Source organism: Corythoichthys intestinalis, chromosome 21, assembly GCF_030265065.1.
Source record: "Corythoichthys intestinalis isolate RoL2023-P3 chromosome 21, ASM3026506v1, whole genome shotgun sequence".
NCBI lineage: Eukaryota > Metazoa > Chordata > Actinopteri > Syngnathiformes > Syngnathidae > Corythoichthys > Corythoichthys intestinalis.
In genome coordinates, this window is record NC_080415.1 from 27,294,422 (window position 1) to 27,315,196 (window position 20,775).

At 38.2% G+C, this 20,775-nt stretch overlaps 1 protein-coding gene across 1 annotated transcript in view; it reads right to left on the reverse strand.

Annotated features, from left to right (window-relative positions):
- Nucleotides 1–3,826: 3,826 nt before the first annotated feature.
- tbx21 (T-box transcription factor 21) overlaps nt 3,827–20,775 on the reverse strand; it is a 31,009-nt gene continuing 14,060 nt past the window's right edge. Inside the window, exons 2-6 of the mRNA XM_057825673.1 lie at nt 16,003–16,157; nt 15,809–15,930; nt 11,529–11,687; nt 11,397–11,458; nt 3,827–4,719 (exon numbers count right to left, since the gene is read on the reverse strand). Of these exons, the coding sequence (XP_057681656.1) occupies nt 4,005–4,719; nt 11,397–11,458; nt 11,529–11,687; nt 15,809–15,930; nt 16,003–16,157 (1,213 nt within the window). The 3' untranslated portion in view covers nt 3,827–4,004. The remainder of the gene's footprint in view (nt 4,720–11,396; nt 11,459–11,528; nt 11,688–15,808; nt 15,931–16,002; nt 16,158–20,775) is intronic.

Genomic DNA, 20,775 nt, shown 5'->3' on the forward strand with positions numbered 1-20,775 from the left:
GAATGAAACTTTTCTTCTTTTGATTGAAGTGTTTTTTTCTTTTTAAAAATATATTTTTTTGAAGCAACTTATTTTTTGATTGAATAATAAAGACAAAAATGTCCTAGCCAAAATGTGGCCCAAACATATCAACATTACTTCAATCAAAAAAGTTGCTTGAATAAGAAGAAACAAACAAAAACAACAACAAAAAAACTTCAAATCAAAGAAAAATAAGTTTTATTGCATTTTTTTTTTAGTTTCAAATGTATTTTTGCATTCAAACACATTTTTTAAAAATTTGATTGAAGCGACTTTTTTGGGGGGGTTGAAAATATATATTTTGATTGAAGCAGCTTTTTTATTGATTGAATAATAAAGACACAAATCTACCTCCATATGGCTCCACCCAGGGGATACAATTTTTGACTGGGGTAACTACACTGGCACGACACCGGCGGGCGTACCATATTCAATGAATGACGATCTTGGCGTAAAGTATTGTCTAAGCAACCTGATTGAGAATTCCCCTCAAGAATGATCAGAAACAAAAAAACGCTCATTTTCAATGTATTATTATAAATATTCTTGTAAGTTAATTTTATTGCTGACACTGCGTTTCGGGTTCATCAACATGTTGTGCCCCCCCTGCCCCAAAAGTCAAACTCCGTATATCATATACATATGACAGTATATAAATGTCATATGAGTGTATTTAACTTTATTACAAACCAGGTGCGCATAATTTGTACGCACAGCCACGCATGCGCACACACATGCATCTCGACACGCCTTTCTATACCTGCAAGTTAAAATGCCCCTCTCTCCTTCCACCCACAAAAAACCGACTTTCTTTGGTGTTTCACCATCAAAAAGAAACACCTAACTGAACCAGAACTTTTTCTTTTCTTGAAAAGTGGCTCCTTAGACGTCCCGTGGCTTGAAACTAACGATGAGCGCACTGATATGTGGTTCAAGATTTGCCGCTCAATCCCATGGCTCGCTGATGAAACAGGTGCGTTTTATAAAGAGTCCAAGATGTTCTGCCATCCTTTATTTGACAAACGTGAAAAGAGCAAAGAGCACATGAATATAGCGCAATTTATCGCTACAAAACATGCTAGCCGAGTAAGTATGGAATCACAGGAGTGACAAAAACCAAACAACAATAAATAAATACATGTCCCCCCCCCCAAAAAAACGGAAAAAAAGCTGTCAATTTTTGTCATTGAATTTCACTGGCAAAACGTAAAAATCAATGACAAAATATGCATTTATATTTTCTTTCATTTATGTATGTTTTTTTTATTTTTATTTTTAATTTGATAGCTTTTCATATTATTTTTTAAATTTTGCCACTCCTATGATTCCATAAATTTGAGGATACGCGGTTTCAAAGTAAATTGTGTGCATGGAATTTCTCTAAAATGAAATTTGGATAAAACTGATCTAGTTTACAATGAAAAATGGAAGACAACCAAATTCATGTTATTTTATTCATCATATTTTAAAATATATATGGCGGAAAACACAGACAAGACTGAAAAAGCAGTTTCTGCTCTTGCACTCCTCTTCCAGAGAAACTGTTATATTTTAAACCAAAAGAACTGTTGTGTTTGATAGAACAATATATCTATATGCTGCCATAGCAGATTCATGGCTCATTAAACCCCCGAACTATTTTTAATTTGCCTGTTTTACCTGGAAACCCCCGTTTACAGACGTCGCGCAACTGTTTTTGTTTCAACCTCGCCATAAAAAGAAGGTAAGTAATTATATTTATCATTCAAAATGTCTGTCATTTTTAGCTTAGAACCATTAATTGATGTCTAATATTTAGTTTAAAAAAAGAAAACGACTTAAAAAAATTATTCACTCGCATATTTTAAACTTTTAAACAAATTACGTCACAATGAAAAATTTGGCATCTGTAAAAAAGTCACGGATAGCTACCTCATAACTATCGCTTAATTGTATTTTTTTTTGTTGCTGTCGCATTTCCCCCGATATATTAGATGATAAATAATCGATCCAAACAAAGAAAATTTGAAAAAAAAACATTTAAAAGGGCAACTATATGAAAAAGAAAATCTCAACCACTCCTTGTTGTCTGCGATATCTGCATCGCGACCTTTGTTATATCACCATGTTTCACCCATAAAATCCCCCAAAAATCTGGCTGTGGCCATTCACAGCTGTGTTTTGGCACTCAGTGATACATGCTACATGGAGTTTTTGGATCGAAACAAGGTAAGTTCGCGATAATATGTCGTTAAAATCATGGCGTCTTTAATTCTGCTCTCGCGTGCTCTCGCCTCCAGTTAGGGTTTTTGCTGTTTAAAAAAATTTTTTTTTCAAAAATGCCCTCCAGTTCAAAAATTTTCTTCCCCCAGAAAATTGAGATTTTAAGCTTTCCAATGATGTATCACACATGCATATCGGACAATTTTGAAATCTGGCCAAATTGGGGGTCTCAGAGCGGAACTTTAAGTCACCTGAGTGTATTCCGCCATATATCAAAAATTACCAAATAAAAAGAATATTTACCGTTTTCATCCTTTTAGTTATTACTTCAAAACCCAAAATTAACAAATACATTAGAGAATACAGTTTGCGCCCTTGTTTTTATGTACATTTATCAAAAAAAAGTGAAAGATAAATTCATAAGAGTATTTATTTCATATTTTTTGTATTATTAATATTTTCCCTTTTTAAATTGTAAAAAAATATGAAAAAGAGCGGTCATATTTAAAAAGAAATGAATTTTAAAAAGAATATCAAAATGAAAAAAAAAAAACTTTTTCCCCATCGAAAAAAAATATCAAAAATGGAAAAAAAAAATTAAGGTCAACAATGCCTCTAAACAATTACTATTCATGTGGTTATCAATTAGTTGTCGATTCATCGTACAACCCTGTTTGGTAGGGTCTGATATGACTTTCTCTTATCTCATGGCTAAAATCCCTGATGAAATAAAATTGAACAAAAGTTGTATTGTCAGAAAAAACGTGTTTTTGAAGAACAGGCTTTTAATAGAATACAAGCATAATCCAACAGAATTAAATTGTACTTTTTAAAATTCAGTTTTTTTTTTTTTTTAATTGGACTTAAAAGTGATTCCTTAGGGAAAAAAAGGTTCCCCTTTAACAAGTCAGTGGACCCCAAAAGTTTGTTTAATCTTGGTTTTAAAAATCACAAAAAGCTGAAAATTTGCTCTATATTCTTGATATCCAGATTGTTTCATGTCTAGAATACTCTTTGTTCGCACTATTACTTTTTGTCACTTACGGTTTTCTTCTTCACTCACACCTCCAGCTTCATGTAAAACAGTGCCGCCTTCTAGTGGTCCAAAGTGGAATTACGTGCGTAAAAACAAAAAATGACCCCTCTTTGTTTTAATTTAAATTTACATTATTTGCAGAATGGGTTAAATTTAGATCAAATAGTGATTAGTTCCTTTAGTAATTGGTATTAAAAGTAGATTTTGGAACTAGAGAGTCAGTTTTTTTCTGGTTCGTATACCTTTATCCTGTTCTTACGGTATTTCAGACAAGAAAAAAACTGAAAACATGCCTATTTGCGTTTTTTGTTTTTATATAAATCAACAAAAACAGAAAATTAATCTTCTATTTCCCGTTTCAGAATCGTTAAACAAAATTCTGAAAAACAGCCTGTACGCTGTTTCATTATGAGTTCATCCAACACAAGTCATGAACTAAAATACGAACATTATTTGTTTTCCTCAAGTTCACTTTGCCATGACACAGAAAACAAATAATGGTTGTATTTTATGACTTTGTCATAATGGAAAATAGGGGAAAGGCTTTTTCTAAGTTTTTAAAAAAAAAAACTATTATAAACCCTGATCTGGAAGACTCATTTTCCGTTCATCTTGTTCCGAAATGCCGAAAGATACGGGGACCGTTTCTCTAGTGTGTATTGGTCCCATCTAAGAAGTGAAGCCAAAGAGTATACAAGTATTCAGAGGTGGATATCAAATAACGAGGCGAGGGCAAATGTGTGGCTCAGTGAATGTAATAGCCAAAATAATCGGGGTCTTTGTCGCAGAGCTGGGTTCCGCGATCGGGCGGTGGCGAGTTCTCAGTACTGGAAGTGTAGGGTGACACCCTCCTCCTCTTGAGGTCGTCCTCACCGCCCTCAAACGAGTTCAACGAGTCCCGTGACTTCACCGGGGGCGGCTCCAGCCAGTCCCCCGCGATGTCTTTACCCTTGTCGGTCGGCGGAAGGGGTTCTAGTAATCTGGCGTTGCCCGGCGACGAGGACAGCGGGCGGAACCAGGCCAGTCCTGGAGCCGGCTTTGCGGACAGATACTGAGACGGGGCCCGGGTGGCGGTCCATCCCGTCGCGGTGGACACGCTGGTGGAGGCGAAAGGGTGCTCGGGGTAGTAGCTGAGGGCCGGGTGCGGGGGGCTCTGCAACGGGAAGGGCTTGTAGAAAGCGTTGTTAAAGTCGCCCTCGAAGGACGACGCAAAGTCAAGGCGGTTGGGGGCCACGGCCTGCTGGGACGGGAGGTACCAGTGGGGGCCTGGGCTGGAGGGGGCGTCCTTGTGCTGCTGAACACCCGCCACCGTCGCTTCCCGACCGTAGAAGCGGGTCTGGGGTAAGGGGCCCACATATGGCTCCGACAGGTAGCTCGAAGCGTAGCAGCCCGCCGGCAGGAGCGGCTGGCTCTCCGTGGGGGAGGGCGTGAGGCGCTCTGGGTCGGGCGGCGCATACAAGCTAGGAGGGCGATAGCGGGGAGGAAGAAGGGGAAGGGGTGAAGTTTGAAAAGGTGTTACTTCCTGCACAAAAACCTCAAACATCTCTCAAGTATCTCTTCAAAACCCACTTCAGCAGACAAAAATATGATAAATATATATTTTCCACCCATCTTTGCTCACACCTCTAGATGATTGTCACTAGTAGTAATGCTGACAATTCTAAAAACTGTTACATCGAGAGAACCGATGGAATTGAGTTTAATACAAACTAGCAGTATGGCCTGGCGTTATTCAGGTGAAAAAGTGAAAATTAGCATTTTTTCTACTAAATTAAAAATCGACATTCTGAGTCCTGACCGTAAAAAAAACAAAATATGTGTAAGTACCAAAACATCACCAATTCTTTGTTGTGTTATCTTGTTTCCAGCATGTCTTGTCTGTTTGACCACAATGAAAGCAAGAATCTTATCTCGTATTTCATCTCGTCTTTTTGTCTGTGCTTATCCTGTGTTGGCAGATGCACCAGTTGCTCGCTATTTAGCACGTCATCACAAAATGGAGGTAAGTTATTTTGAGTTTAAAAAATTCCGTGGGTCTAAAAATCTACATAACCCGGTTCAAATGTCAAAATCCTATGAGCAAAGATATTGGAGTTTTACAAGTCTGATTATTTTTAAATCAAGGGCGTAGGTTTGCATAGGGATGGTAGAGACAAAACACGACCAACTTTTCAGGATGCTCAAATTGTCCCCCCCAACTTTTAAGCAACCTCATTTGCATTATATAATATGTTCAGTTATATACAGTGCCCTCCATAATTATTGGCACCCCTGAAAAAAAATGTGTTTTTTAGCTTCTAATATATATAAATATATTTTAATTCAAATAATATGGGACCTTAATGGAAAAAAAAGAGAAAAATCCAACCTTCAGTACAAGTGCATTCATTCAGTGGGGAAAAAAATCCCACATAAAGAAAAAAATTATTTGACATCAAATAATGTGTGTCACAATTATTAGAACCCCTGGTGTTAATACTTTGTACAACCCCCTTTTGCCAACAAAACAAGGTTTGGGGACTGAGATGGCCATGGGAGGAGCTTGATTTTGTGTCTGGTGAACCATTTCTGTGTAGATTTGGCCATATGTTTAGGGTCATTGTCTTGCTGAAAGACCCAGTGACGACCCATCTTCAGCTTTCGGGCGGAGGGCAACGGATTTTGATTTAAAATGTCCTGGTATTTCAAAGCATTCATGATGCCATGCACCCTAATAAGGTTCCCAGGGCCTTTGGAAGCGAAACAGCCCCACAGCATCACTGACCCACCCCCATACTTCACAGTGGGTATGAGGTGCTTTTCGGCATGCGCATCTTTCGTGGCACGCCAGACCCACTTAGAGTGTTTGTTGCCAAAAAGCTCAATCTTGGTCTCATCTGACCAAAGCACACGGTCCCAGTTGAAGCCTGGGACCGTGTTTATTTTTGTGTGAGAGATTTTTCCATTTAGGTCCCATATTATTTGAATAAAAAAATAAATTATTAGAAGCTAAAAACACATCTTTTTCAGGGGTGCCAATAATTATGGAGGGCACTGTAGTTCATTTAGATTGTCTTCCCATATGTTGTAACGATAGAATTGACCCTACCATTATTAAGTGAATTATTTTCAGACTTATATTTACCCCCTTATCGCTTGCTGAATTAGCCTGTTCATGTTTTTTTTCCCTCAAACGCACGTTTGATTGGGTGATGACTGGATGTAATCCGAACAGTCATTGTTGTGAAGGTGGGAAAAGGTGGGCACTACTAATTACTAGAGGTGTGCGAAATTTCCGATTCTTAGATTATTCGCGATTCGGCCATGGAAGATCGGAGAATGATTCATAAACATCCAAATTCCGATTATTGAATTATACCAGGTAAAGCGGAAATAAAACAATCAGCGCGGTCTTCAGGACACAATGAGGAACGGACCGAGAGTAAATATCATGTTCAACTCATGCCGCTAGATCAAAAAAACAAAACAATAATATCTGACTGCGGCCGTTGTTGTGCCGAAAAATAGCCGCCTCGCGTGAAATGTCCCCCCTGACGGGAACACTTTATTGAGGTGAAAACATCAAATGTTTTCATGGACGCACTACAGTAATGGATTTACGACTGTAAAATCAGTTTTAAATGAATAAATTACCGTAATTTCCCGAATATAAGGCGCACCCGTGTATAATGCTTGTAAAATTTACTTGTAAAATCTAGGGAAAATTATTGTACCCGTTTATAACGCACACCCTAATTTTAGCACCAATAAATAGAAGAATACAAAAAAACAGAGCTCATGTACAGATACAGAAATGTCATTTTACTGACTGGTGAAACACGGCAAGGCAAGGCAAATTTATTTATATAGCGCAATTCAACACAAGGCAATTCAAAGTGCTTAACATCACATGAAGACCATAAAAATCACATTTAAGTCAACACAACGTAAAAACCAAGACAAATGATCGCGTTTAATCACAGAATAAAAATAAGTAAATAAAAATAAAACAAAAATAAAAATAAAGCAAAAACTACTACTACTAATAATCATTGAAATCAGCAATGGAGATAAGCACAAGAGGAATAGAAGGCAGGTAGGTTGAAATATATAGACAGTTATGGATATGCAGTGCCAAACAAAAGTGTTTTTAGCCCTGATTTAAAGGAGCTAACAGTTTGAGCATACTTCAGACGTTCGGGTAACTTGTTCCAGAGGTGAGGAGCATAATAACTAAATGCTGCCTCACCCTGCTTGGTTCTTGTTCTTGGAACATGCAGAAGACCCGTTCCAGACGACCTTAGGGGTCTAGATGTCTCATAGGAATCTAACAAGTCAACCATGTATTTTGGTCCAAGGCCATTAAGTGTTTTGTAGACGAGCAGTAGTATTTTATAGTCTATCCTTTGACTCACTGGAAGCCAGTGTAGCGATTTCAAAACCGGTGTAATGTGGTCCAGCTTCCTTGTATTTGTGAGGACTCTGGCTGCAGCATTCTGTACTAGCTGCAGCTTCCTGACTGATTTTTTATCAAGACCTGTAAATATACCGTTGCAGTAGTCCAATCTACTGAAAATGAATGCATGCATAAGTTTTTCCATGTCTTGTTGAGTCAGAAGCCCCTTAATTCTGGTTATATTTTTTAGGTGGTAATAAGCGGATTTAGTGACGGACTTTAGATGGCTATCAAATTTTAGGTCTGAGTCAATAATTACGCCAAGGTTTCTGACTTGATTTATAGCTGTAAGTGACATTGTGCTAAGTTGGCTGCTTATCTTTGACCTTTCCTTTTTTGGCCCAAAAATGATCACCTCTGTCTTCTCCACATTTAACTGGAGAAAATTCTGGCACATCCATTCATTGATTTGACGAATGCATTTACTCAGGGAGACTAAGGGACTATAATCATGTGGGGACACAGAAATGTACAGTTGTGTGTCATCTGCATAGGCGTGATAGGAGATGTCATACTGTTCCATTATCTGAGCTAACGGAAGCATATAGATGTTAAATAAGAGTGGTCCAAGAATTGACCCTTGAGGGACTCCACACGTGAATTTGGTTCGTTCTGACTGATAGTTTCCAATTGACACAAAGAAATCTCTGTCATGTACAGCACAAGCATAGCACATTGGTAGTTCAAAACATTACTATAAACGGACAATATTTACGGTAATAATATGATTTGACAACTTCTCCAACTTAAAACAGATATGACTTTTCTTTTAAAGGCTGCTGTATACAGTAACTTGCTCGTTTCATCATGATGAATAAATGTTTCTTCCATGGATTGATACGGTAAAATGAAAGTGAGAACATCAGTCTGAAATCTGTGAGAGCTCATCGCTGTCAACACGACAGTAACAATAGGAACTATTGTTATTTGGGTTTGAGTTTCCCGTAGGACAGATATAGTTGATGGACACAGGAAGTCTGTGTGCTTACGTTTGTTACGGTCGAGAGGGGTCCGAGTTGCGGAGCTGCAATAAACGTTGACTCAAATGAGTTCAAGAAACTAAATTCTGTGCTTTATGAAGAGTGAAAAAAGCAGAATTTAACAAAGACGAAATCATTCGGCCGATTAGAGTGAAGTATTACCGGAACAAAATGCCGACCATTACGTACCGTAATGGTTGGCAATGGGTCGCCGCATACGTTTCTTCAACACAACGTGGCGGTGTCAATTTAAAAAAATCGGTTTATATATGTAATATATATATATTTCTGTCTCCATCCATGTACCCGTTTACAATGCGCACCATGACTTTACAAGTGGATTTTGGGGAAAAAAAGTGCGCGTTATATTTGGGGAAATTACGGTGCACAAAATACTAGTACTGTATTTTAGTAACAAATCATGGACTGGGCCACATAACCATCTTTGAACAGAAATGTATTAGTCTACAGGTTTTCACGACCATATCCCAATGACAATCACATAGGTATCACATAATAATAATACATATTCACGGTACAAGAAAATCTTTTCCATGTCCATCGATTGGTAGGAAAAAGCTGTTTGTACGAGTGACGTGTGGGCGCTCAATAATAAAATAAATAAATAAATAAAATAAACGCTCAATAAAGCGTTATAAATAAGCGTTCCCGTCAGGGGGGACATTTCACGCGGGGCGGCTATTTCTCGGCACAACAACGTCAGCCGCTACAAACAGCGCCCAGTTGCTAGTTGCTACAAACATACGGCAACATACGGCTATGGTAGATAGCACATATACCAAGAACTACATGCGAAATGACACTTTCCCACGCTCGTAAACAGGCGCCATCTTAAAGCAGTAGACTTCTCTAGAAGGCTCTGTTGTAGCGAACCTAATTACTTTTTATCTAAAAAAAAAAAAAAAAAAAAATCGGCAAAATCTTGACTTGAATCCATCTTTAAATGATGACACAGTTTTAAAAATTTGACGTCGAAAGTAGACAGAAGGAAAATTATGGAATAACGGGAGCAATTTTAACAACTTTAACAGTTGATACACAACATTAAATTAATTGAATGTAGTTTAAAGCTGCCAATACAAAATGGGGACTTGAGTATTTTATTTACTGTTTTTAACGGTTAACTTGACACTGAAATAGTAGTTTGTTTTGCCTGAGAGGATTTTTGAACAATTTTGGAACTAGTGTACGGGGGGGGGGGGGGGGGGGGGGGGGGGGGGGGGGGGTTGTGGTGGATCAATAATCGATTTATAATCGAATCGGAGCCTCTGAATCGTAATCGTGCCCAGTCAAGGTGCCCAAAGATTCCCACCTCTACTAATGACTAAATTTGCTTCGGAAAATCCGACCAGTATCACAGTTTAGCATTACCATTACATTACACTGTGTGAACTTGCTAACCTGAGTAGGAAGCTGCTTCAGGAGAAGTGTCCTCCTGTGTGTATGTTCTACTATGTTAATGTTAATAAAACTGAGAAATATAGTGAACTCTGCTCAGTTGTAAGAAATGTAGTTAACCAAGGTTTATCCCTTTCTTCCCAGTTTTCATTTTTATGTTGCTTAAGCGGAGTTAAACCAGCCCAGAGGAGCTTACTTTTTTTGGTTGAGTTTGGCTTTGCTTGTGGACAAAAGTAGTGTTTTTCCTGAAGGAAGGCTCCATTTTTATTTATTTTTGTTATTCCTTGACTAAGACGTTGTTTTTGTTATATTTAATTTATTTAGACAATTTTGAGTGGTATTAAGACAAATGTTTTTTTTGTTTGTTTTGCATTCCTGGATAGTGAAGAGCTGATTAACAATTCTGTCTTTCTTTGTGTCAAATTTGTGTTCAAATATTGCAATTTAAATTTGCTGGTAAAATCCAGTCATTTATTCTGGAAGTTTTCAAAATGTTTTTTTTTGTGTAGTTTTTGAAAACAAAGGTTTGAATCGAACTGCGTATCATCTGAACATATACATATGCACTGCTAAAAAACATTTCCTTAAAACTGAAGAAAAAAAAGAAAAACTTAAATTCCCTTGTTTTCAGTGTATACCTACTAGAAATAAGTGAAATTATCTGTAAGTAAATTTTACTCAGATTTCTTGAATTAAGAAAAATAGCTAGCTGAAGATAAGTTTAACAGACTTATTTTAAGCAATAAAAGCCTCTATATTTCATTAAAAAAAAAAAAAAGTTGTCTGAAATGTTCTTAATCCAAGCATAAATATTGTTCAAAACATTATTTGAAAGCATTTTTTTCTTGATTTAGATGAAAAATGACTGACTTTTAGATGTTTGGGCTTTATAAGAACAAATGTTAATATTTACTAAAAGTAAGTGGAAGATTCTGACAAATTAATCTGTTAACTAGCCTTTAAAACTCAAAACGAGATGAAGAAAATTATTCGACTACATTTAAGAAAAATTATCAGATTAAGACGTTATAACGTGAATTTGCAGTGTGAAAGTTGGTCAATACAGATTTATTTTGCATTAATCATTTAGCCTATCAATTAATTAGGTTCTTATTGGTGAGAAATGTAGCCCTGACCGCCGTTCACCCAGTCTGTTTGGTCTTATTAATGTCCCGTCGCCAGCAAAAAAGTGTACATGCAGGTTGTGCTGTTTTATTGTTTTTTTACTGTTTTAAATACTCCGAAGAACACCCAAGGGGTGTGTAGACTTTTCATATTCATCATAAACATTATTTGTACTCACGTGTCGTAACTGTCGCGGAAACCTTTGGCGAAAGGGTTGTGGTCTATTTTCAACTGTGTGATCTGGAAGGCGAAAAGAATCATTTCAAAACATTTTCAATTAAATTCCAACACACGATTCATTTCGACTCACATCGGCGTTCTGGTAGGCGGTGACGGCGATGAACTGCGTCTCGGGGAAGACGAAGGTTTGCGCTTTGGACGCGTGGAAGGCGTCCTCCACGCCGTCCTCCTTTACCTCCACCACGTGCAGACGCGGCTGGTACTTGTGTAGCGATTGCAGCACGATCATCTGCATGCACCCAAATTAAAAAAAAAAAAAAAAATCTATTTGACATGGCTTTTTTAGGACAATGTGTTTTAAAATTGATTTAGACTCACCCAATATCACATCTGGTAATCTATTCCTCTTTTTAAAAATATTTTAAAATGATGTACTAATTACCGTATTGGCCCAAATATAATACAGCCCTGATTATAAGACAACCCCCTCTTTTTCAAGACTCAAGTTTGAAAAAAAGACTTTTTGAGCGCCAAATTCATTCTTATACAGAAAATAATTACAGTACATCTGAAACAAATGATTATAACAATATATTTGAGAGAAAAAACATGTTATTTTGCCCCATTCATATCTTAATATCAGAACATTTAAATATTTAAACTAATGTGCAATCACATTCATAAATGGATGGCTTCTGGTTTTTGAAATGTAAATAAACCAATCTATTGTGATGAAGCAACAAAATTGCAATAACTGCATTAACCATCAAAGTGAAATCTAACTGTAACTGTAGTCTTGAATCAAATCTGAATAAGGAAAACATTGCAATAAATTAATGCAAACTGGTTAAACTTGAGAGTAGCTGAGATCTGTCATGACAGAACATCGCTTCAATGATATCTGGCGCCATATAGCGTCATGAATGGGTGTAACGTCTAGATCGCGAATATAAGACGATCGCCACTTTTTCAGTCTTATTTCAATGCAAAATACACCGTCTTATATACGGGCCAATACGGTACGTGTACTTATGTATATGCAGTAAGTACTACTTACAATTTACATTTGTGTTACACAATGATTCACAAATTCAATTTAGAAAATTTAGAATTGAGAAATTTTAGATAAAACTACCAACATTTTTGGAGTATATTTCCCCTCATTTTGGATCCTGCTGCTTATAGTCCAGTGCAGTTTTTCTTAATTTGAGATAATAGGTAACACTTTATTTGACAGTGGCATCATAAGACAGAAATATGACATGACACTGTCATGGGCACTAATGAATTCTTATGACAGATATCATTAAGTGTCATCCGGCATATTTTGTCACTAACTCCATTTACGTCCAGTCCGAATGTTTTACATCCACTCAAAAGTGAGATAATTACCGTAATTTTTTTAGACGACAAGCCACTACTTTTTTCCTTAATTTTGAATCCTGTGGCTTATAGTCGGGTGCGGCTTCTTTGTTAATTTATTTAGGTTAATAGGTAGCACTTTATTTGACAGCGGCGTAATAAGACTATCGTCATAATTATGACATGACACTATCATGGGCATTTCTGAATGCTTATGACAGATGTCATTAAGTGTCATCCATTAAAGTATGTCACTAACTTTATTTATGTCCAGCGAGGATGTTTTACATCCATCTCCAAGCGAGATAATTTGCCGGATGACACTAAATGACATCTGTTATTAGCATTCATTAATGCTCATGACAATGTCATGTGATAATTATGACGGTCTAATGACAGTCTCATGGTGCCACTGCCAAATAAAGTGTTACCAAATACCATAACTAGCAATTAATGAAACAACTGGAACAGTAACTGAAAAAATAATCGACACAGAACAGGAATTTTCTTTGTTATTTACATCTATAGCATTACAATGCATGCTAGGAGGCATGTTGGGCAACAGCAGTGTTGACAGCAGGTGGCAGCAGAGGTTGACTGTCTCCCCCAAGGGAGCAGTGATGGCCAAATGAAGCTTTTTGTAGCAATGAAGCTTTGTAGCCAATTGGTTCAAAGCTTCATGGTGGCTCATTTGGTCTTATGACAGTCATATGATGTCGCTGTTAAATAAAGTGTGACCGGTTAATAGCTTTTGGACTAAATATCCCATAATACAGTGAGGACCGCTGCGGCTTATAGTCCGGTGCGGCTTATCTATGAACAAATGCCATTTTCGTGTCAAATTTGGTGGGTGACTGCTTATAGTTAGGTGCGCCTTATAGTCTGAAAATTACGGTATGACTTATGATGCCACTGTCAAATAAGTGATCCCGGTTAATATCTTTTGGTGTAAACATCCCATAATACAGTGAGGACAGCTGCGGCTTATAGTTCGGTGCGGCTTATCTATGAATAAATACTGTTTTTGTGTCAATTTTGGTGGGTGGTGGCTTAAAGTCAGGTGCGCCTTTATAGTCCGAAAATTACGTTATGCTAAAAAAATGTACTTTTAACATTAACAATGCAATAAAACTATGAAATAGCCATGCATTTAGCCGATTTAAAAATGTTTTACCGTAAATTAAACAATCCATTTATCTATTCCATATTTTGATAATAACATTCAAATTTAACATCAGACTTTTTACAATAAAGTTATATTGAATATCACATAATGTAAAAACTATATCCAAACTGAAATAAAAATCCGCGAGGGCAGCAACTTTAGCAGGGAAGCCCAGACTTCCCTCTCCCAGCCACTTCAACCAGCTCTTCCGGTGGGATCGCAATGCGTTCCCAGGCCAGCCTAGAGACAGTCTCTCCAGCGTGTCCTGGGTCATCCCCAAGGCCTCCCGCCGGTGGGACATACCCAGAACACCTCTCCAGGCAGGCGTCCAGGAGGCATCCAAACCAAATGCCTGAGGCACTTCAACTGGCTCCTCAACGCGGAGGAGTAGCGTCTCGACACAGAGTCCCTCCCGGATGACCGAACTTCTCAACCTATCTCTAAGGGAGAACCCGGACACTCTGAGGAGGAGACTCATTTCGGCCGCTTGTATCCGCGATTTTGTTCTTTCGGTCTCTGCCCGTAGCTCGTGACCATAGGTGAGGGTAGGAACGTAGATTGCCTCTCCGTGAGTTGACTCATCACCTTATCGTGGTGGAGGCGAGTCCTCACAAATACAAGGAAACTGGACCACATTACACCGATTTTGAAATCGTTACACTGGTTTCCAGTGAGTCAAAGGATAGACGATAAAATACTACTGCTCGTCTACAAAACACTTAATGGCCTTGGACCAAAATACATGCTAGATTTGTTAGATTCCTATGAAACATCTAGACCCCTAAGGTTGTATGGAACTGGTCCCCTGTATGTTCCAAGAACAACCAAGCAGGGTGCGGCAGCATTTAGTTATTATGCGCCTCACCTCTGGAACAAGTTACCTGAAGGTCTGAAGTATGCTCAAGCTGTTAGCTCCTTTAAATCAGGGCTAAAGACGTGTTTGTTTAGCATATCCATAACTGTTTATATATTTCTAACTATTTGCTTTCTGTTCCTCTTGTGCTTTATCTCCATTGCTGATTTCAATTATTATTAGTAGTAGTAGTATTTTTTTTATTCTATTCATGATTACTGTAAATCTGATTTTTCTGTATAATTTTTAGGGCTTTCAAATTAATTTTTTAAAATAATCACGTTAAAATATTTGACGCAGTTAACGCATGCATGGTATGACCCGTTCATGCGTTGCCTCAAACAGTTTACAATGATGCCGTTTTAGCACATTGAGTGCGAAAGGCAGAGGAATGCGAGTGGACACAGGCGTTCATTGGAGCGCACCTTTTATTGGCTTAAGCTTTGGCAGCCACAACTAACAGTCATCGTTGCCCAACTTCCCATCATGCATTTGGGCGGAGCAGGAGACGATCTTTTTCTTAACATGCCTAATTGAATTGCAGAATTTAACACAAACGAAATCATTCGATCAATCAGAGTGAAGTATTACCGAAACAAAATGATGACGTCATGTACCATAATGGTCGGCAATGGATTCTGTCTCCATCGCTGGACCCGTGCATAATGCGCACCCATGATTTTACAAGTTGATTTTAGGAAAAAAGTGCGCGTTATATCCGGGATGTGTCTAGTTAAGTTTAGGGTAAAGAATTGGCCTAGGGCCAATCGTCCCAAAAACCCTTTAAATTTCACATTGTGAGACCATTTTTTTTATTTTTTATTTTTATTTTTTAACTGTAATTAATTTTTTAAAGTAAGATTAACAACACTGCTGATAAGAACATTTTTATCATTAAAACAATTTTTTGTCATATCGCCCAGGCTTAGGTGAGACCATTCCGCAGCAAAATCATTGTTTCTTGTTGATGCAGCGTCGCCATGTAAATGGCTCTTCAGCCAAGTCAAGTAGTTGAGTGTGTGTTTGTTACCTGTGCCAGATTGTTTGTCCCGCCCTTGTTATTGGTTAGCTTGAGCTTGCTGAAGGACACTTCTTGTCTCATCCAGTGGGCGCCCGTGTTGGGAGAGTCGGGGTGCACGTACATCCTGTTTCCTGCGGCAATCGCGACATGACTCAATATTCTTAAATAACCCAGAATCGCCCGCGGCAATTCGGCGAGCGTACCTGGCATGTTACCCTCCGCTTTTCCGCACTGCACCCATTTTCCGCCTTGGTAGCGCCAGTGGTGCTGGTCGGCTAGAACCACGTCCACATACACGTTGTAGTGGGCCGACGGATCCAGAGAGCTTATGTTAAAGCTCAAGAAAGGAAACATCCTCCTAGTCAAAATATACATACACACGTGTGACTCTCCTGCATGTTGACAGCGCTGTTTAGCTAATTCTGAAAAGCGCTTATGCTAATGAATGTGATTGTTCCTTCGGGCGCTTTGCTGGCGTCGGAACTAGTGAGGTGTGTAAAGGCGGGAAAACGTTTGTAGCGGGTCACAGAGGCACCTGGGGGGTGGCCATTTTAGCGTCATGTTACGTTAACGTTTCGCTAAATTACATAGAGTTGAAGCCGCGCTATTAATAAGCTTGGGTATCAATTAACACCATATTCACCTATTATCGGCGCCGATATTTGGAAATTTGATATCGGTATCTGCCTTTTTTTTTTAATCCGACTGGCTGATATGAAAAAAAAAATCGTTTTAAAACTTGGTTATTTGTTATTTCTATGATTAGTTTGTCCATTAGTATAGACTTGTTTTTATATCTGTGGTTATGTATTTTCTGTGGAAAAAAATTCAGAGAGCTATCTATTTCTTTTATTCAACTTTATCAGAGATGTTTCAGAGTCCAGGGAATTCAGGCACTTTTGGGGCTATTATTTGCTATTTGTGTGATTTTCATTTCAATGAAGTTCAGTGTTTGCATTATTCAATTTTTTAATGCCAATTTTTACAATTTACTGTGAATGAATATCAGCTCCAAAGATTGGTTATCGCCCCTCTAATACTAATAATCTGTATCGGTCCTGAAAAACCCATATTGGTTGAGCTCTAATATTAACACATTGGCTACCATTGATCATAGACTTCACTATCAGTTGACGAGACTGCTCCTACAGACATTTTGCCGGGCCAAGCAGAGCATTGTGAAGGTTTCACTGTGAAATACTCAAACACGCTGCGTTCTAACGCGGATTTAGGTGGAAACGGGAAGAAGGTTTTAGTGCATACAAGCAGGCAGGAGTGTCTCGAGTGATTTGGTCGAGGATTTAAATATTATATAAAATAGCACCATGCATGAACTTTGAAACATTGTGGAAAAAAATTAAATAAATGGAAAAAATTAGTGTAACTTTAGCTTGAAATATTTACGCAAAATGAATGACAACTTCCCGTTTTTTTTTTTGTTTTTGTTTTTTGCTTTTAACCAAGTATCTAGAATGTTCTACGATCATATCGTTAAAAATTCTGGGATTTACGCATTTACTTACAGGAATTTTCAACTTAAAAGCTCTTTGTTTTGTGATGGCCGCCATGTTGGATTTTGTATCCATACACAATAGCGTAACTTTATATTCAAATAATAGGTAATTTTTAGCCAACTGTCCCTTTTGGGGGGGATAAAAAACAGGTAATTTAGACATTTCTGCATCCATGCAAAAATATATCCAAAGGGTTTCCCCTACAAATAAAAGATCGTGGCGCATCGCCACACCAAAATAAAAGACGCCAGCACCATCTTTAAAGATCTAATTTATTAATTTGTCATAGACTTCTTAATCGTATTGACGGGTCATTTCCATCAGCCACCGTGCAATGCCTTCAAATAGAGGGCTGTCCTACAGTACGATTCAGTTATTCGCAGTCGGTCGCAACACATGCAGGGATCCAACGCCGGATTTAGGTTGAAAAAGTACGAAAGCTGTACCGCATACAAACAGGAAGGATTGTCTCAGGAGTGATTTGTTCAAGGATTCAAGGTAATTATATTTTTTGAACCATGCATGCATTTTTAACTGTTGTGAGAAAAATCAATGGGAGAAATTGACCACTACGGCATTGGTGTCATTCTTCGACATATTTACGTAAAATAAATGCCAACAGCACGTTTTTTGTTTTGTTTTGTTTTAACCAAGAATCGAGACTGTTTTACGTCTGTATCTATAAATAATTCAGGGATTTAAGCATTTATTCACAAGAATTTTCACCGGAAAAGCTCTTTGTTATGATAAGGGGGCTGCCACAATAGCTAACAGACTGGCATCATTCTTTGACATATTTACGTAAAATAAATGCTAACTGCCCGTTTTTTTGCTCTTTTAACAAAGAATCAACATTTATTCACAAGAATTTTTACCGGAAAAGCTCTGTTTACATATGGCCGCCGCCACAGTGACTAACAGACTAGCATCGTACTTTGACATATTTACGTAAAATAAATGCTGCACGTTTTTGTTTTTGTTTAAACCAAGAATCGAGAATATTTTATGTCCATATCTATAAAGAATTCAGGGATTTAAGCATTTATTCACAAACATTTTCACGAAAAAAGCTCTTTGTTTGTGATTTCACTCGTCAGCTTTGACGGCCCGCCCCCTCTTAATTGGCCCCGAGTCGTGTCCCGTCAATATCTTTATGAAGTCTATGAATTTGTATAATTCAGCATGATGTCTAAATGAATATTTGAAGTTAATTTTTTACACGCTATTTGCTATGTAAGTTGTCTAAAATAGCAGGTCAAATTGTCCTTTCCATGCTTTATTTTGAAAAGCGGATCAGTTCTATTGAAAGCTAGCGCCTGATTACGTCAGCGAGGAGATGGAAATCGGGACGCAAATCTAAAACAAGGCATCTGATGTTAATGAATGTACCTCTGGTTGAAGCCTTTGAAAACGACCTTAATATCGACGTCGATGTAACATTTAAGTTCTTTATGGCGTGTCTTTGACCTGAATCGTCGGGTCCAAGCATAGCATTTGTTTGGCGCTGATGCCACTCGTTGTAATTTCAGATGAGTATTTTGAAGTACAGTATTTTGGAAAGAGAAAAGTTCCTGAGGAAAAGGGTCCGCTAACAATATGACCATTATTGTTGTGGTGATCCACAGTATCTGACAAGTCTTGTCGCTTGCATACACATGGACCTGAAGTGTCCCTCTAATATATTTGTAATCAATATTTTCTAAAAAGAAATGGATAATTTTAATCCCAACAGGTTTTGTAATAACATTTCGGTACCAAACAAAACTGTTGAAAAGTGTTCTGATGTTTTCAGCTTGGTATTAAGCCCATTGAGTCAGTTTTTGCAAAGAAATTAGTCTTGTCGCCTTGTCAAATGATGCACACAATCCCAGATTAGAGCTTCATCTCTTACCAATAATGGATCAATTAACTTTCAGGTGTGTATAAAAAGAACCCCAGTTCACTAGACCAGGGGTTTTCAACCCAGTCCTCAAGGCACACTGTGGGTCCTGGTTTTTGTTCCAGCCGATCCAGCAGAGACAGTTGAACCAATGAGGCTTCTGCTAAAACAAGCCACACCTGACTGCAATCAACTGATTGCACTTGTAAAACACCAGATTGGGGAAAAAGTGTTGTCATCTTGTTTGGTAAGAATGAAATCCTGCACCCACAGTGTGCCTTAGTGGAATAGGTTGGGAACCCCTGCACTAGACTGCCACATCAACTGCAACCTGACCTCTGACAAGATGCCTAAGGTCCCTCCTGAGACCAAAGTGTTAATTATCAAGAGCCTGAAGACCAGATCCACTGCAGATGTGGCAGACACCTTCAGTGTGTTTCAGCGTCAGGTACAGAGGATAAAAATAAAAAAAAAATGAACAGACTGGAGATGTTTTTGACAAGCCCAGGTCAGGCAGACCCCGCAAGACAACTGCTTGGGAGGACCAGTTGTTTGCTGGAAAATCCAAAGCCAGCCCTTTTTCCACTGCAGCAGAGCTCCACGAGACCTGGTCAACTGAAGACCCTGTGTCAACCAGAACAGTCTGTCAAATTCTGTCTAGAAATGGCCTCCATGGTCGAATCTATGCCCAGAAACCAGCATTTAACAAAAGACAATTAAAAAAATGTGTGGTATTTGCCAAGGGCCACAACCTGTTAAAAGGATGGACACTGGAAAAGTGGCAAAAGGTGGATTTTTCAGATGAATCTTCCATGGAATTGCACCACAGTCGCCACAAATATTGCAGGAGACCTTCTGCAGGGTGGAAGGCAACATAAATAGTTTGAAATATCAACAAATCTTAGCTGCTTCTTACATTCCTAACCATAAAAAGGGACAAATTCTGCATCAGGATGGTGCTCCATGGCATACTTCAATCTCTACCTCAAAGTTCCTCAAGGCAAAGAAGATCAAGATCCTCCTGGCCAGCCCAGTCACCAGACATGAACGTCATTGAGCATGTCTGGGGTAGGATGAAAGAGGAAGCATGGAAGACGAAACCCAAGAACGTTGATGAACTCTGGGACGCATGCAAGACTGCTTTCTTTGATGTTCCTGATGACTTCATCAATAAATTGTATGAATCCTTGCCGAAGCCCATGGAAGTCATACAAAATATTAAATTTGGATCTCACAGCACCACTACTTGGTTCCCTTATGTTATGTGACATATTTTTGTATTTGAAGTACATTTTTTGTTCAATTTTCACACTGCTTTCTGTAGGCGACAAAACTTTTGTCTTGCAAAATTTGACCTTTACGTCTTCATTAAATTTTTCAGTTAAACAAATATATTTTTGTACATTCAACATCATTTGGGAGGGTCTTAGCTTTCATATGAGAAATTTCTGAAACCAGTTGAATAATTAAAAGTCAGGTTATTAGCAATAGTTTCTACAAAATGGATAAGCGACAAGGCTTTTGTCAGGGACTGTGGACCACTAGTGACATCAGAATTCAACCAAGATAAGTTGTGGTTGTAT